General features: G+C 36.0%; 1 protein-coding gene across 7 annotated transcripts in view; it reads right to left on the bottom strand.

The window, feature by feature from the left end:
* Positions 1-1,658: 1,658 nt before the first annotated feature.
* The window catches only part of sema6cb (semaphorin 6Cb), a 269,311-nt gene continuing 253,650 nt past the window's right edge, over positions 1,659-17,319 (bottom strand). For 6 of the 7 annotated variants that reach the window (XM_087285827.1, XM_087285830.1, XM_087285831.1 and 3 more), the window contains one exon: positions 1,659-4,749. In XM_087285827.1, the coding sequence (XP_087141953.1) occupies positions 3,473-4,749 (1,277 nt within the window). In that variant the 3' untranslated portion in view covers positions 1,659-3,472. 7 annotated transcript variants of the gene reach the window in all.

The following is a 17,319-nucleotide window of genomic DNA, read 5'->3' as shown; positions in this document are numbered from 1 at the left end:
CAAAAGCCGACACATCATAGAGCCTTAAGACAGACTGAAGAAAAAGATGAAGATGACTTTGAGCAGAGGAACTGTTCCGAGTTGCTCTGCCAGGCTGAAGTACTGGGAAAAGGCAAAGGGAGGTACGTGTTTGAACTACAGCCAATTGATATGGTCTCCTCGTGAAACACGCACACACACTCACATACACACACACACACTCAAGCAAGCACGCAGAAGTCTCTCCTCCAAACATAGTGCAAGCCCTAAGAAGTCTTGCTTCCGCCATTAAACATAAGATCAGAAGACACGCTGCACTGCAGAAGTTCGCGTATCTTACATCTTACTTCATACATTTCAGAACAAACCTGTCAGTTCTGTGAGAGCAGGGCTGAGTTCAACGAGAAAGCAAGAAAATAGAAAGAGAAAACAAATGTTATAGAAGTGATTAATAGAATTTAACATGAAAGCAATATAAATGTAAAGAAACCATGATAGATAGATAGATAGATAGATAGATAGATAGATAGATAGATAGATAGATAGATAGATAGATAGATAGATAGGTAGATAGATAGATAGATAGATAGATAGATAGATAGATAGATAGATAGATAGATAGATAGATAGATAGATAGATAGATAGATAGATGGATAGATGGATAGATGGATAGATGGATAGAAAGACAGATAGTTGGACAGACAGATAGATAGATAGATAGATAGATAGATAGATAGATAGATAGATAGATAGATAGATAGATAGATAGATAGATAGATGGATACATTGATAGAAAGACAGATAGTTGGACAGACAGATAGATAGATATATAGATAGATAGATAGATAGATAGATAGATAGATAGATAGATAGATAGATAGATAGATAGATAGATAGATAGATAGATAGATAGATAGATAGATAGATAGATGGATAGATGGATAGAAAGACAGATAGTTGGACAGACAGATATATAGATAGATAGATAGATAGATAGATAGATAGATAGATAGATAGATAGATAGATAGATAGATAGATAGATAGATAGATAGATAGATAGATAGATAGATAGATAGATAGATAGATAGATAGATAGATAGATGGGTAGAAAGACGGATAGACACAGATAGATAGATAGATAGATAGATAGATAGATAGATAGATAGATAGATAGATAGATAGATAGATAGATAGATAGATAGATAGATAGATAGATAGATAGATAGGTAAAAAGATGGATAGACACAGATAGACAGATAGATAGATAGATAGATAGACAGACAGACAGACAGACAGACAGACAGACAGACAGACAGACAGACAGACAGACAGACAGACAGACAGACAGACAGACAGACAGACAGACAGACAGACAGACAGACAGATAGATAGATAGATAGATAGATAGATAGATAGATAGATAGATAGATAGATAGATAGATAGATAGATAGATAGATAGATAGATAGATAGATAGATAGATAGATAGATAGATAGATAGATAGATAGATGGGTAAAAAGACGGATAGACACAGATAGACAGATAGATAGATAGATAGATAGATAGATAGACAGACAGACAGACAGACAGACAGACAGACAGACAGACAGACAGACAGACAGACAGACAGACAGACAGACAGACAGACAGATAGATAGATAGATAGATAGATAGATAGATAGATAGATAGATAAAAAAAACTTTAATTGCATTTTTAATGTTGATCCATGTATGCAAAAGCCTCACTCAGCCTGGGGATATCAAAAGTATCTAGAAATATATATCTACAACAGTTATGACACATACAGACAACCAAGTAAAAAAAAATTACAAATATTAAAAATGAAAGTACAATGACGGCCTTTTTGCCCTATTCCTATGTCCCCTCTCACACTCTGCCGCCACCCCCCCATTAACACATCATATTAAATAAGGCACAAATTTACACAAACAATTAAAATTTGGCTAGTTATCGTTCAGCTATTTACACAAAACAGTGGTGTGTTAATATCGTTACAATTCTCTATTTTAACATAATATAGGCATAACTCAGGACTAAAGAAAGAAACCGTTTTGACACTTGCACCGTGTCCTATCCAGGTGTGACCAGTTTCATTGTTAAAGTGTTTCATGGACTGATATATCCAGAACCAATTAACAGGTGTTTAATACACAGTTAAGGTATATGATCAGATGTTTAGACCAATCACATTTCACTGTAGGCGGGGCAATATATAATGAAAAAAGAAAGAGGTCAGGGGTGGTTAAATATAAAAACAACTCATTTACACAAAAGATAATTGCTTTATCACACCTAGTTAGGACATGGCATTCAATGATGTAAGACAAGGGTGTCCAAACTCAGTCCTGGAGGGCCGGTGCACTGCAGATTTTAGCTTCAACTTGTCTCAACACACCTGGAAGGATGCTTCTAGAAAGCCTAGTAAAAGCTTGATTGGCTAACCCAGGTGTGTCTGATTGGAGTTGGAACTAAACTTTGCAGAACACCGGCCCCCCAGGGCCGAGGTTGGGCACCCCTGATGTAAGAGATCAAATTTGAAATCACTTTCACCCATTAACTGACTTGGATTGTAAATACTAGAGCACCTCACACTGATTCTGCAGCGTATGGACAACGAATACATTCCTCTTAGGTTTATACATACATCTCCTTCATAACACGAAGTCCGCATCACCTCACTGGTGGCCGGGTATTCGGATTTACCAGTTTCTCTTGCCACATTTAATCATGTGAATTTGAACTGAGTTTGAGTTTTTCTACCTGCATTACACTAAAGTGGACAGGATGGGTGGATGATTATTGCTTACGGTTTTTACAGCGATCTCTTGAGTTTGTGTGGGCATTTTAACTGCTTTTATAATAAAGTGAAAAAACTTCTTGAGGGACCTAAACCGTTTCGGTAATCTAGATACATACACTGGGCATGTATATGTATATACACACACATACATATATATTTTTAATATATATATATATATACACACACACACACACACACACATGCATATATACAGGATTTCTAATTGGGATCAGCACAGTTCATCAACTCTACGTCAACAGAATAGTTAAGCCAAAGCAAGAAAGATCAGGTTATCAAACAAGGTGTATACACTTGTTTCGATAAAAGTTCAAGTCCAGAATTTAGGATCAGTGACGCCTGTTTAAACAGTCCAAAGTAACACTGTAAAGCCACACGCTTATCAATGCGGCAGCCTAAATCTAGGTGGACTCTTGTAACTCCTCCCTTCCTAATGGCCAATAGCTGAGCAATACCAATATGGTACAAATATTCAAGAAACAGAGAAAAACAGGTCATAGTTCAAATGCAAAGTCGACAACACTGGCAGCCATTCTCCATTGTTTTTTTTCTCCTATAAAGGCAAGTTTTTTCGTCCAGCCAATCACAATCAGTTCTGAGAGGTCGAGTAGCCTTTCACGAAAATAAAAACAGGCTTTTCTTCTCTGATGTTCAGTAGTTGAACTTCCCTGCCTGGTTGACAGGTGAGCTGGCAGGGATGAACAGAGGTTTGGGTGGGACGTCAGGCTTGAGCGAGGCTGTCCGACGAACAATAGCTCCACGGTGGACTTCTGGCTGCTCGCTGTAGCTATGCTGGCGAGTTAAGTATCCGTTCGGGATGAGTGGGTGCCGTACGTCGCAACCCGAATTGCTGCCATTAGAGTTCATTCGGGAGAGCAAGAGTGGCTGATGGGAGCTTCGTTGGTTGAAGCTGTGCTGCCGAGGTACTACACCCCCACTGGGCATCTTGGGGGTGGTTATCAGAGAGTGGCGTTGAGCTGGGTGACGGGACACTCTCTCTAGGGTGGACTGATGATGGGGAGGAATTTCTGGTGGGATGTCCATGCGACGAGTGAGACTGTCCCGAGGAAGTGTAGAGGAACTGTAGTACGGTGCGGACTCTGTTTCTGGGATGTGTGGCTGTACGCGATTGGCGAACGCCATCTGACCGGCGTTGGCTGACATGGACGAGGTGAGGACGCTGGGACTCTTGCCTGTGGCCACGTTGATTTCATGAATATGTTTTAAAAGCTCGTCAAGTGAGGTGACGTCCACAATCTTGTGCGGGTAGCAGTGATACGGTTGGCTTACCACACGCTCCGTGTTGTGGACTTTCCGTTCGTCCATGTGTACGGAGCCACCTAGTACCTGTCCATTAGTCAGCCCATGAGAGAAAGGGAACATCTGATGCTGCATTGCACTTGTTGGCCGTGATGCTCCCATATTGTGGGACTTGGGTTCTTTAGCGTTATTGCAGTTTTGGTTCTTCTCCCATTGGTTCTTAAAGGCCTTCATGCTCTTGATTGGGAGCTCTGGTGTCGAATCTGGTGTGGGAAGGCCGGAGAGCTCAGCAGAGTGGTGATGATGTGGGTGAATGAGCTCTGTCATGGCAGCATGGTGGGCATTCCTGCGATGTGCTTGCTCTTTCCCATTGGCAAAGAATGAGTTGTAGAGTTTGGGTGAGGACACCTCTAGTTTCTCGTCCTTGTTTTGGCTCTCCAGCAAGCCATTGAGCTTGGCCAAGCTGCGCAGGGAGAGAGCATGTGGGATCGGCGCTTCTGGATCTTTCGACAGCCTTTTCGTCTTGTTAACGTTGTGGTTGCAGTAACAGGAAACAAGGAATCCGGAGAGGAAAGCTCCCAGGACGAACGCCACCAGGACACACGCTATGAGCAGGGTGTAGTGAACACTGTGGTTGGACTTATCAACCTCAGGGGGTCGGCGCACTCCTGCAGAGAGGGGAAGAGAGCAAGATGAGTGCACTGTAAAGACACAGCGAGGTGCCAGTTAGGTTAGCTTTTAACAGTGTGAGAGTCTGTAGAGTCCTTAGTAGACTTCTATTCATGTTAGAAACTGCTGACAAACAAAGCAAAGCTAAGCAAAGCGCTGGCTGAGCAGGCCCTTCTGAATCAATCTGCAAATGCTCATTGGTTCAACATCAAATAACGCAAGAGCCTCAAGAACAATTGCTAATGGTCTTGTTGGGAGCTAAGTGGTTCTCTCATTAGCCACAGTCTCAAGAGCAACGTCGCTATGTGCTTGACTCACAGCTGACTGTGCTCTTCTGCACAAAGCTGCATATGGCATTAAGGTGGTGTGAAAACGGTATGAAGATGTTTTCAGTGAATTCAAATTAAAATGAATGCACAGACCACCTTACGGTAATAATGAGCTGAGGGTAGAGGTGATTTCGCAAACATGTGCACGCTCAGATAATTAGTAACTCCCACCGCCATCTGCACAGTCAGCCCTTCCTTGCTTTCCTCTTTTTCTGTATTTCTATCTGCTTTCTCTTTATTTCTAAGAGATGCAGTAATGGAAATAATCAGCAGTTACAGGTATTTTTCATTAAGAGGCATTTTACACTGAGCTGTAGGCTGCTTTGGTAAAATGTATCTGCTAAGATACTTTGATGTTTTGAATCATTTTAATATAACATCGATTGCCCCGTGAAATCAGCTGATGAGCATGGATTTACAACAGTGCTGATATATTACCTGTTGGAACGAGAAATTTTGAACTTTTTTAAGAAACATGACAGCCATGAAAATGAGATTAAGAAAAGTAAAATAGAAAGGTAGACAATGACAATTGAAAATATTTTAATGAATAAATAAGACAGTTGAGCTGCATTAGTAGTCTGTTGTCATGTCCAAGAGTTAGGTATGAGTTACTTCCAGGTGTAAAATGGGGACATGTGATTTCTACCGTAACATTTTTATAAAAAAAACAAAAAAACAAAAACAAACGGGTGCTCCGGTTTTCACCACAATCCAAAGACATGCAGTACAGGTGAATTGGGTAGGCTAAATTGTCCGTAGTGTATAAAAACATGCTGGATAACTTAGCGGTTCATTCCGCTGTGGCAACCCCGGATTAATAAAGGGACTAAGCTGAATGACTGATATATATATAAACTTGTCTGAAAACACATATTTAGTCAAATAATTATAAACAATGCCTACTGCTTGTCAAAAAAATTAAAAGTTTATCCAATTTTACCCCAATGGTTGGAAAAGCTCATAATTTTGAATGTGCATACTGTGTATAAGCATGAAGAATTTTGGCTTTTGCCAACAAAAGAGTATGGTATAATAAATTATATGGTTAAGACTTTTTGTTGACCTAAAGTTGCATTGCAACTACATGCCAACTAATTCTCATTAGATTATTAGAAGCTTATTAGATTGCATGCTTAATATCTGCTGATAGTGCACCTTCAACATTTAACTGACTAAAAGAAACTTTTCAAGTACATTAACGGTCAAGTTTGGGGTTAGTAGGATTTTTAAAATGTTTTAAAATAAGCTACTCCTGCTCACCAAAGCTGCATTTATTTCATGAAAAATACAGTAGAAATTGTGAAATGTTATTGCACTATATAATAACTGTTCAAAAGTAGTTTATCAATTATTTAATCATTAATTCCAGTGATTTTAATAATGAATTTTCAGCTTCGTTACTCCAGTCTTCAGAGTCCTATGATCCTTCAGAAATCACACTAATATTAATTATTATTATTATTATTTTTATTATTATTAATACTATTAATGTTAATAGTATTAAAAGCAATAATGACTGGAGTAATAATTTCATTTCAAAATACATACACTAAGTAAAAAAATAAATATTTAATAGATAAAAATGTAACAATTTAACAATTTTTTACATTTAATAAATGTCGCCTAGATGAACAGAATAATTTTTTTTTTTTTACAAAAAAAAAACATTCAATAAAAAACCTGACCCAAACTTTTGACCGGTAGTGTATAAAAAAAAACTTGTCTGAAAACGTTTAATCCAATTTTACCCCAATGGTTGGGTATGTCTGTATTTTAACCAAAATTGGGTTGAAAAAGCTTACAATTTTTCAAAGTGCATACTGTGTACAAGTGTGAAGAATTTTGGCTTCTGCCAAAAAAGGGCAAGGTATAACAAATTATATGGGTAATACTTTATTTTGATGGTGCCCATTGCACATTTTGTTGACTAAAGGTTGCATTGCAACTACATGCTAATTACTTCTCATTTAAGTATTATTAGACTGTCTGGTTATTATCTGCTGATTAGGGTTGTGCAATTTGCGGAAAATATGGAATTTTTTGACAGACATTGTGATTTGATTTGTGATTTAATTTTGTAGTCAAGCTTCAGCTCAGTATTATAGCTTCTTACTGCTAAAATGCATTGAGTATTAGTTAAAAAAAACAAACTGAAAAGGTATTAAATTACTCCAACTTTTATTCAAATTTGTAATTCTTCTCTAGAGCAAACAGTAAAAACACATAAAATGACCATACCTTTTTGTAAACAAGGTCAACTCAAATTAGACAGATAATGTAGCTTATTATACAAAAGAAAAAATTATAATTATAAAAATACAAAACATAAACATTATAAAAACACTCAGCAAACTAACATGGCTGATAAGAGGCAGATTGAAAGTTCTGATTGGGCAGAATGAAAGTATGCTCATTCAATTGACTAGTAAGTCTATCACACAGGTGGTAGTCACGCATTTGCTCTGGGCTGGGGAAATTAAATAATATATATATATTCCATATCGCTGCCTGATTGCGATTCAAGTTTGATTAATTGCACAACCCTACTGCTCCTTTATCAGACGTAGGACTGACTAAGAAACTTTGCAAGTACATGTCAACCCACACTAACCCTAACACCAGCCTAACAGTCTTATGAGTCTAATGAGAATTAGTTAGCATGTAGATGCAATGTAACTTAGAATCAACAAAATGCGTTAAAGGGAAATAAAATCAAAATAAAATCCATCAAAATAAAGTGATACCATTATATGTAACATATTTTAGACTGAAATTTCACAGACATCTTGTTGGAAGACTTGAGAGAAAAAAAAAACAATATTACTAATACAATTTAAATCCTAAAAAGCATTTTATCTTCAGATATTTGTAGAAGCACACATTTAATACATCTTTATTTTAATATCTAAAGGAAAACTGTAAATTGCAGAGAGTCAGAACTAAAGATAGCTTAAAAGATGTGTAGCATTAGCTACTTAAGAGTTTTGGCAGGGCCATCGAACTCTCGCTGATGCTCGCGTCAGCAAACAGCAAAGACAAAAGTGTAAGAACAGAGTGGGTGGACCACCGTTAGCGAGCTATCGAGTTAAGAAGAGAGCTAGAGAGAGACGCTGCTATTGTGCTTTTTCTAGACGCTGCAAGCAAAAATACAACTATGAATGCATAATAACTCTATGTGAGAAAAACAAGGATAATCTTCCTTCAGGCATCAATACAAACACATTAGGAGAGCAGCAACTGTGCTTTGCTAGCTATAGGAGGAGGAAAGCTTCCCGCCGACTTAATTCTCTGCCATAAAAAAAAGTCTCCTTAACAGTTTATAGATGCAAAACAGAATGGGCCACAGCTAAGTAGACTCTCACACCTCCATATTGTTGTTTTAATAAGATGGAGTTTTTTTAAAAGTTATGATAACTGACATGTTTAATATTTGCAGAAAACACTGAATAAAACTAATAATCGACCTGCCAGAGTTTGCCTCATATTCTTATAGACTCTAACAGGCTTGTGTGCAAATACACTAGAAGACGTTGTGAATAATAGAAGGGACCTTTATCTTTCTCTGACTCATCCGTCTGCTTTCTGCTGGTCTATAAACTGAGGTCTTTGGCCCCTGGGAAGCACTGAGGTCTGGCATATGCTACATGATGGGTGACTCACATGCACACACTTTTAGTGTCACAACAGGTTTGTAGCTCTCCCTCGTGACTCAATAGCATTCTGTATAGAATACTGGCACACAAACAATGACAAACACCTATCATTTTTTATTTAGTAATAAAAAATATTGGTATTAACATCTTTAAAAATAAAAATAAACAAAATAAGGCTACATGCATGCAAGTTAACAAAGAAATAGTTGAGTTCTGTCACTGACACCGATCTTAAAATAAAGGAATAACTACATATTTTAAATGCTACTTTTAATACATCTAGTTGAATTTGCAAGTGGGTCAGTTATTTTCAGGACCATGCAAACAAGATGATCGTGAAAAAAAAAAAAACTATATGAGAGTTTTTGGCTGCCGGCTTATCCTCTATCTCCGTTTTAAATAAAGTTGGCATACTAAATATAGCATGGATCTGTGGAAAAACAGGGATGAGCATATAATGTGCAGACCTCCCTTTGCCAAAAAGCAATTAGCACTGGGATAGAGAAACACAGAGAAACTAGCAGCTCCATTTATGTAGACAACTACTGTTTAAATTGGCATTGAATCATTTGTATTGATTAATCTGAACGTTGATGTCTGTGTTTGTATATCACAAGCTTTTAATCAGATTTGAGCTTAGTAGTCATATAAAGTCTGGCATCCAATTGTCTTATAATAATGAGGATAAAAATTAACATTTAAATTTTATTTATAGACAGTATTTCTTTGTTCAAAACAATGACCAGCGCATGAAGCTTTTTACAGATGATGAGTGGAAGATTCATTTCTTTAATGTGGGAATTGTCAACAATGCAATTTCTCATATAAAACGTCAAATTTTACACATCACTATACAGCAAAAACCAGGGGCACGGTTTTCATAATAAACAGTGCCCAGCATATTTAAGTAAAACCCTCACAAATCTATCTTTGAAATTCATGTTTATTAGGAAGCTATACAATATTATATTTGTGCATATACATTAGATTAGTCAGTACTGAAGCCAAATCAGGAGTTTATCTAACAAAATAACTTACGATAACGGTTTAAAAACAAGTACACCCAAAATTTACAGTATATGCTATAGAAAAACGTTTAGGTTGCAATTTTGTTTTTGCAATATTTTTCTTGAATTTATTTGTATTATCTTTTAATTTTTAAATGTGTTTGGTGACTAAAATATTTTTATTTTTTTTCAAATCTATACGTTTAATAAATCTGTTTTGTTTAAATGCATCAAAATACATTTCCTATATTCACTGAGAAATGGATAAAAATATTTATTTTCAAAATGGGGTGTACTTCATCATGCTGAGCACTATATATGTTGCGATGTCTGTGTGGTTGTGTTAAGTTGACAAGACGAGGAGGCCTTTAAAAACTGTATTTCTGAACATTCATGCGCTATTCGACATCATGACCCCAGAAGTCAGGCTGCGCAGTTTTTTTCATTAATTAGACACTCTGTCTCCACTCTACAATACATAGCGATTGAAGTTAAGTGTCCACGTTGGTGGGGGAGATCTTAATAAATTGCTGTTACAATGTGAAGCCTTTTGGATTTCACTCTAGATACGTGGTCTCCAAGAGGTTTAAATGAGGAGTTTGATATTCGTCCTTTTCTTTAAAGGGCACCTATTTTACCCCTTTTACAAGATTTAAGATAAGTCTTTTGTATCTCCAGAATGTGTCTGTAAAGTATCAGCTCAAAACACCCACCAGATTATTTATTATACCTTTCAGAATTTTAGGATTTTCTGCTCTGAACACAATGTAGCTGTTTTTGTTGCCTGTGCCTTTAATGCGAGTTCTCTCCGCCCACCGTTCCCACTTGCCTATCAGAGTGTGCCTCAATCTCCGACTTGGCTGTGACAGATAAACGGCACAGAAACAGATATAAAGGAAGCAGATCTCACATAATGTACAAAATAAACCTGATTTAACGTCCACAAACCAGGATTGAAGCATCTTCTTTTAGAATTGTACTGACATGCAGCTGTGGCGATAAAACTAAAAACAATAAAAATCACTGTAATTGATAACAAACATTTTAAAAACATTTTAAAGTTGTACAACTCATTCTTGATCACATTTGATGATGATTGATGATCACAAAGAGCTGAACAGATCTTTAGATCCCAGTTGCTTTGTGCACATCCTGTCTTGTTGATATGATTATACGTGTTACTACGAAGACATGTTAATATGTGACTGTCAATTAAATCGGTGGTCGGGGAAACTGCACTACTATGTCACGCTGCAGTAGGCCTCAAAATGGGAGGGCCTGGATCCTATTTTAACGTTGGGAAAAAAAAAAAAAAAAAGAGACTTATTGTTTTTAAATCACACTAATATGACCGTGGACACTATACTACATGCAGTTTTGTCCAAACAGCTTGCAAAAGATGATTTTCATCATAAGTTCCCTTTAATTTTTAATCAGTTGTTTGGGTAAAGGTTTTTTGGTTATAAGTTGTTGATTTTTTATGTTATATTCTCTTATCTTTTCTGTATTTGGGATTAATGTGTATTTTTCCTTTTTTTTTGTCATGAGATAATGCATGTGATCCGGAAGCATATAAAAAGAACAACATGCTGTGATGAACACTGCCGGTGTGCTCGAAACGTTACACGCTTTGGGATAGCCATTTGTATTTTCTGGAACTTTGGTGATGCTGCCTTTTTGATTATATTGATGGAATTTATTTATTTATTTATTTATTTTGTGGTTGAGCACCCTTTTAGATTGCTGTGCATGCTTTTGTGCAGTTTTTTGGAAGGCAATTTTTACAATGACATAACAGTCAAATATCTACTTGGAATAGATTTTATTTAATATTGTTATATTAATTAAACTATACTAATTTATATATTGTCACCTTAGAATAAGGTTCTATCTGAGATTTTTGTCAAAATTGAGTTATTGACATATTCCTATTAAATGACAGCTTATTTACATTATGGGATGCTTTTTATAAGTGTTTTACATTTTAAGAATTTTTATTTAAAAAACAAATGTTACACACATACTGAATGTATAAACTTTGAAGCTCAATATCTCAAAATCATTCAGAACGCAGGCAGAACCTTATAATTCCAAGGTGATGATATCTAGATCATCTGGAATCGCACAGTAAGAGTCAACAAAAGGGTTTTTAGGCTTCTGTCATATTAAGGCCGAATGCACGGATCCAATATACTAATACTCATGCTTTTTCTTTTCCAGTTGTTTTCATTTACTAAAAACATTACTGTGTGTACGAGGGCAAAATTACTGTGCCATAAAAGTAATTACTGTGTTTCCCTGGGATTATACCTGCAAAAGACATGCATTGTAGCCTCATTTTGTGTGTATTTGTCCATACAAGCAAAAGAAGGCATAAAAGAGAACTTCATTCCAGAGTACTGAACTCTGAAGTTTTCTGTTTTGCATCTACTTTCTACCTTTGCCTCCCTTTTTCACTGCATTTTTTTAAGGAATGAAGGGAGAAAAATGTAGGAGAGGTGCTTTTACTCTCTACTCGCTGTGGGTTGTGTAGGCCTATGTCAAAAATCCAATAACTCCTCATTGCCTCAAAGAAAGAAAAAAAGAGGAGAGAAAAGATATAGAGAGAACTGAGGAAGATGCAAGAAAAGAGAATGACAGATTTATTGAAAAAAAAGGAGGGGGGAGAAAGAAAAAAAAAGAATGGTACTGAGAGTAAGGGAGTGGGTGAGAAGAAAGAAAAAAGGTTGATAAAGTGAAGTGGTGGGGAGAAATGAGTGACAGATTTTCAGTGGTGAAAACTTTAAGTCTTTCAATCTTCCTTTCGGCTGTGTGAGGGATTGTGTAGGCCTCTGTCAAAACCCTAGTAACTCCTTCTCAAAGAGTGGGAGAGTGGAAGAAAGAAGTGCCGGAGACGGCCATGAAAAGCTGAAGGGCAAAAAAAAGTGTGTTTAATTGAAAGCAGCCTTGTGAGCAATCTCTCAAAACCCCTGCTAAAATATAAGCGTGTATATGCTAGCGCTGCCAAAGTTAACATGTCCATTTAAGATGAAAGAAATAGTGTAAAATTTGGTTATCACCATTTATATAATGACATTAGAAGCGCTACTGTTTTGGCCTCGTTCAAAAGAATAGTTGAAACTTAAAGCTCAGCAGAAGTTTCAGTACAAATATAATCTCAGCCAAGCTAATTTATCTATAAAATATGCCAAATTTATGTAGAAATGAGATTTAGAGGGGCTGAATTTCATTATTAGAGAGGGTCAATGAGTATGAAATATCAGTTGTGAGTATAACACAATAAAATAAACTGCCACAGGAAGGGAAATAGTGACATATTTTTTTATTTCTCTCTTTAAAGGGATTGCCGACCCAAATAGGAAAATTCAGTAATTGTTTATTTCCTTTTATGCTGTTTCATACATATATGACAAAATGTTTTCTACTGAATATATATATTTAAACACTCTAAATTAGCAGTTTTTCGTATTTTGTGATTCATGTTTTTATTTTTCCATCATTTATTTATGCAGTAACACTTTACAGTAACAGTACATGAATAATCATGTATTAATATGTAAACTAAACATAACTTTGATATGAATTAATGAGTTAATGCATACTTTAACTGCAACATGAGTCACAAGAGTTCTTGTGTAAATTATGGCCACTTTAATAACTTGTTAGTACATGTTGTTAATTAATGTAGTAACTAGCATTTAATTTTAAGCTAAATGTAACCAACATGAACTCATGAGCTGTAAATGTATGTTGTACTGTGTCATGACTTTACTTAAAGGGGCATATCTTCATTAAGTCATCCTTAACTACTCATGGACTCCTTTAACTGTTGATGTTGACAGAATACTTTTCTATTATTGTTCAGTGTAAATGCACTAGTTGGATGTGCATAAGTAGTAAAGAATGGGTTAATGATGCCCCTCCAAGTAAAGTCATGACATAATTATATATTAACAGCTCATGAGATCACGATGGTTAAATTAAGCATAAACTAATGTGGTAATTAATACATTAATTAACAAACAATCATGTACCAACATGTAATTACTGTAGCCATTATGCACAGATAAATTCATGTGACTTATGAATTCATTAAAGTTAGCTCATGATTTGCACATGCATTAACTCATCATTAGTCCATAATAAAGTAAAGTTTAGTTTACACATCATTATTTATGTACTGTTATTGTAAAGTTTTACCATATATGCTTTGGAATTGCATTACGGAACCTTGATCTTTCTCCCAGCAACTTTTAACTTTGAAAAAAAGTGTTGTATAAGTGTCATATAATTATATTATATAGTGTTTAGCATGATATATTGGGTCGTTGTTGTATATTACGATACAAAAACCTTGTAATAAACTGCCAGTAGAATCTTTGTTATTTTACAGACTTGCTTCTTTTTATATTATTTCTTAAACATTATATTATCTCAATCTACTAAAATGTCAATAAAAAAGTCACTTTGTTAAACGGTAGAGATGAATTTTTACCATCAAATTCGACAAAGCAGAGATAAAGGTCCTATAATGCAATTTATAACTTTAAATAATGAAAAGCACTTGATGAATCACAAAATACAGAAACTGTTAATTTACAGGCATTTTTTACAGTGCAAACACACGGTATTGGTCGTTTACAAGGACTCTCAATAAGCATAATCTATTTTATACAGAAAAACAAAAAAACTTTTACTATATAGTTTTACCCCACCCCTACCTCTAAACCCAATCTTTAAATTTAAAATTGAAATGTGATAAGACACTGTAAGTATGATTTGTGTTGTGAATTACGAGGACAAAAGGCATGTCCTCATTAACCTCATTAATAGAGTACAACTGAGTCATACCCATGTCATTAGTCAAAATTCTGTCCTTGTAAACCATCAAAACCAGTATGCACAAACAGACACAAAGATTTTTTGTTGTTTTCCATTTAAAGCCATTTGCAACAAACAATGACAGAATTTTCATTTTTGGCTGAACCGTCTCTATAAATGAGGCCTATAATTCTTTCATAGACAAACACTAGTGTCTTTTTAAATGCATTCTTGGTCTCTATCCTTTTCTTCTGCTCTCTTTGTGTGGCTGATTGCCTGTGAAAGGCTCGGGAATGGGACTTTTTATGCACCATAAATTTGATATCACTGAATAGATCAGGCCCATTTGGTGATAGTGTGATACTGGGAGTCACAGAGCTTCAAGGGCTATTGTTGTTCAGTTTATGCTCTGTATCCCAGAACAAAGGCAAGAATAAAGCAGACTCATCCTCGGGGACCGTATCCATGTAGGTTTTAAGGTTCTCTGTTTTCGGTTTTGAGTCTGCTTTCAGTAAAAGGACTAGAGAGAACATTCTTAAAATTAAACCTTCTTTATTGGCATCTTTGGTTTGAGTAAAATGCTTTCATATTTATGCAAGAATTTCATTACACAGAAGATTCTGGTAAATGATCTTTATTTACTTACTCCTAGGGCTGTTTATATTGAAGTTGACATTTAGCTGCACTATGTTGGTGTTTCGTAACATCTCATTTTTATGAGGTGGTTGTTAGCCCAACGATCAACCACCAACTTGGAGGACCAGGACGTAATCTACGGACAATTTAGCTTACCCAATTCACTTATAGCGCGTGTCTTTGAATTTGTGGGGGCTGCTTCTTGGGCGCGCTGACTTCGTGCGTCGTGGCCCTGCACACGGCTTTGCTGATCGCAGATCCAGTCATGCTGTACTGAGCCACTGTGATATAGTCCTTGATGGACTGTCCTGACATATTACGATTTTCAATAAAGTGTCTCTCAAAACAGGTCTATTCACTGCACGGTTGTGTGGGAGCCTGCTCCGTGGCTTGAGTCAGTCTTGCAGAGAGCGCTACTCTGATGCAAACCGGACACGAGCGAGGATGCTCTGACATTCAGATAACGGCAATCACTGCACACTGAAACGATGGTAATATAATGACAGATTGTTATTTAAATAGGCCTACTGTTCAGCGTGCGCAAAAGAAAAGGGACACCGTGTTACTTGCTAGCCTTCGGTGTTGCCGGTTAACCATGTAATTGCTGCTTAAAATGGATGAATTCGAATGGATGGTTCGATTAGAGCTTCATCGATAATTCTACCCGCGGAAAATCTCGCCTTGATTCATTGCACACGTGGAGTCGTAAAAAGTCCTAAAAAGTATAATCAAAATCTTAAAATGATGGTTCACCTTATTGACCAACACCTTTATAAATAAAGGTCCTATAATGGCAGCGTTGGTTCCATCAAGAGATTTTAACATCCATGGAACCCTTTTTTTAAGGTTGTTTGTGAATTTATTGCAAACATTTAAAATATTATTCACACTAAGAAAAGAATGTTTCATCTAAGAATAGTAGTTTCTTAAAAGAAAAAGGTTTAATTTGTAAGAATGAAAAGATCATTTTCATGTAAATTGACCCTGAATCACAAAACCATCTTATGTTGCAACAGCATATTTTGGTAAGAGCTAAAAATAAAATCTACTACTTTACATTTTTTCTTCTATGACAAAAATCATTAGAATTCCAAAGATCATCCTCTATGAAGATATTTAGTAAATTTATGACTGTAAATATATCAAATCCCAATATTTTTTTGCAATATGCATGAGTAAACACTTTCTACAACTTTAAAAATCTATTTTATTCACATTTAGATTTTTGTGAACCCTTAGATTTCAGATTTTCAAATAGTTGTCAAATATAACCCTACATATAATAACAAACCGTACAACAATATATAATAAATAATAAATACTGAGCTTTCAGGTGATCTCAATAATAATAATAAAAAAACATCTCAAAATGTTTTCAAGCACATCCAATAGCCTTGCTTCTTGATTACTAATAACCTCTATGCTACCTCTATGTTATATGCTAATGTGAAAGCAGTAATGCTGTCATAAATAATCTTTCTAAAGCTGTGTGTGGAAGGCAGGACACACAGAGATGCTAAAGCTGGAAGGAGTTCAGTTTTTAAAATCATGCAGACATGTTTTCAAGGCTTTCCTCCAGCTACTAGTATTGCTTTCTCAAACCGGGAGGGTTTTCAGTGTATAAATAGTAGACCAGGGGATTTAACATCTAAAATTTAAAAGCTTCAAATTGAATTTGTATACCAACAAGTGGCTGGGAAATGATCAGCCTGAGAAATAGAAATGGATGTCTGTGTGGTCCCAGAGGGACTTTTATAAATTCCCAGCTGAAAAACCTTGCATTGTCTGCAGAACCATTGGTTGGCCTCGAGAAGTTGAAATCAAGCCCTTTTTTGTCTAGTTTGACCCAAGCAAATGGCAGAAAATGAGAGCAAATGAATTCAGTCAAAAGGTGAGTGACATATTCTGATCTCCACGCGGAGCTGCAAAATCCACAGGAAAATGAGACACGGGGGAGTATTGCCTCACCCCAGTTGGGGATATAATTGACAATATGTGCAGGTACACACAGAGCAGCAAACAAAAGTAAATAATTTAGCGCATCTGAGTCTGTGAACGCAGGAAATGAGCAAATGGAGAAAATATTCTGCCTAAATGGATTTGCATTTTCAGCTCAGCGC

Source organism: Danio rerio, chromosome 16 (genome assembly GCF_052040795.2).
Source record: "Danio rerio strain M-AB ecotype USA chromosome 16, GRCz13ab, whole genome shotgun sequence".
Lineage (NCBI taxonomy): Eukaryota > Metazoa > Chordata > Actinopteri > Cypriniformes > Danionidae > Danio > Danio rerio.
This window is presented reverse-complemented; position numbering and strand designations above follow the sequence as displayed.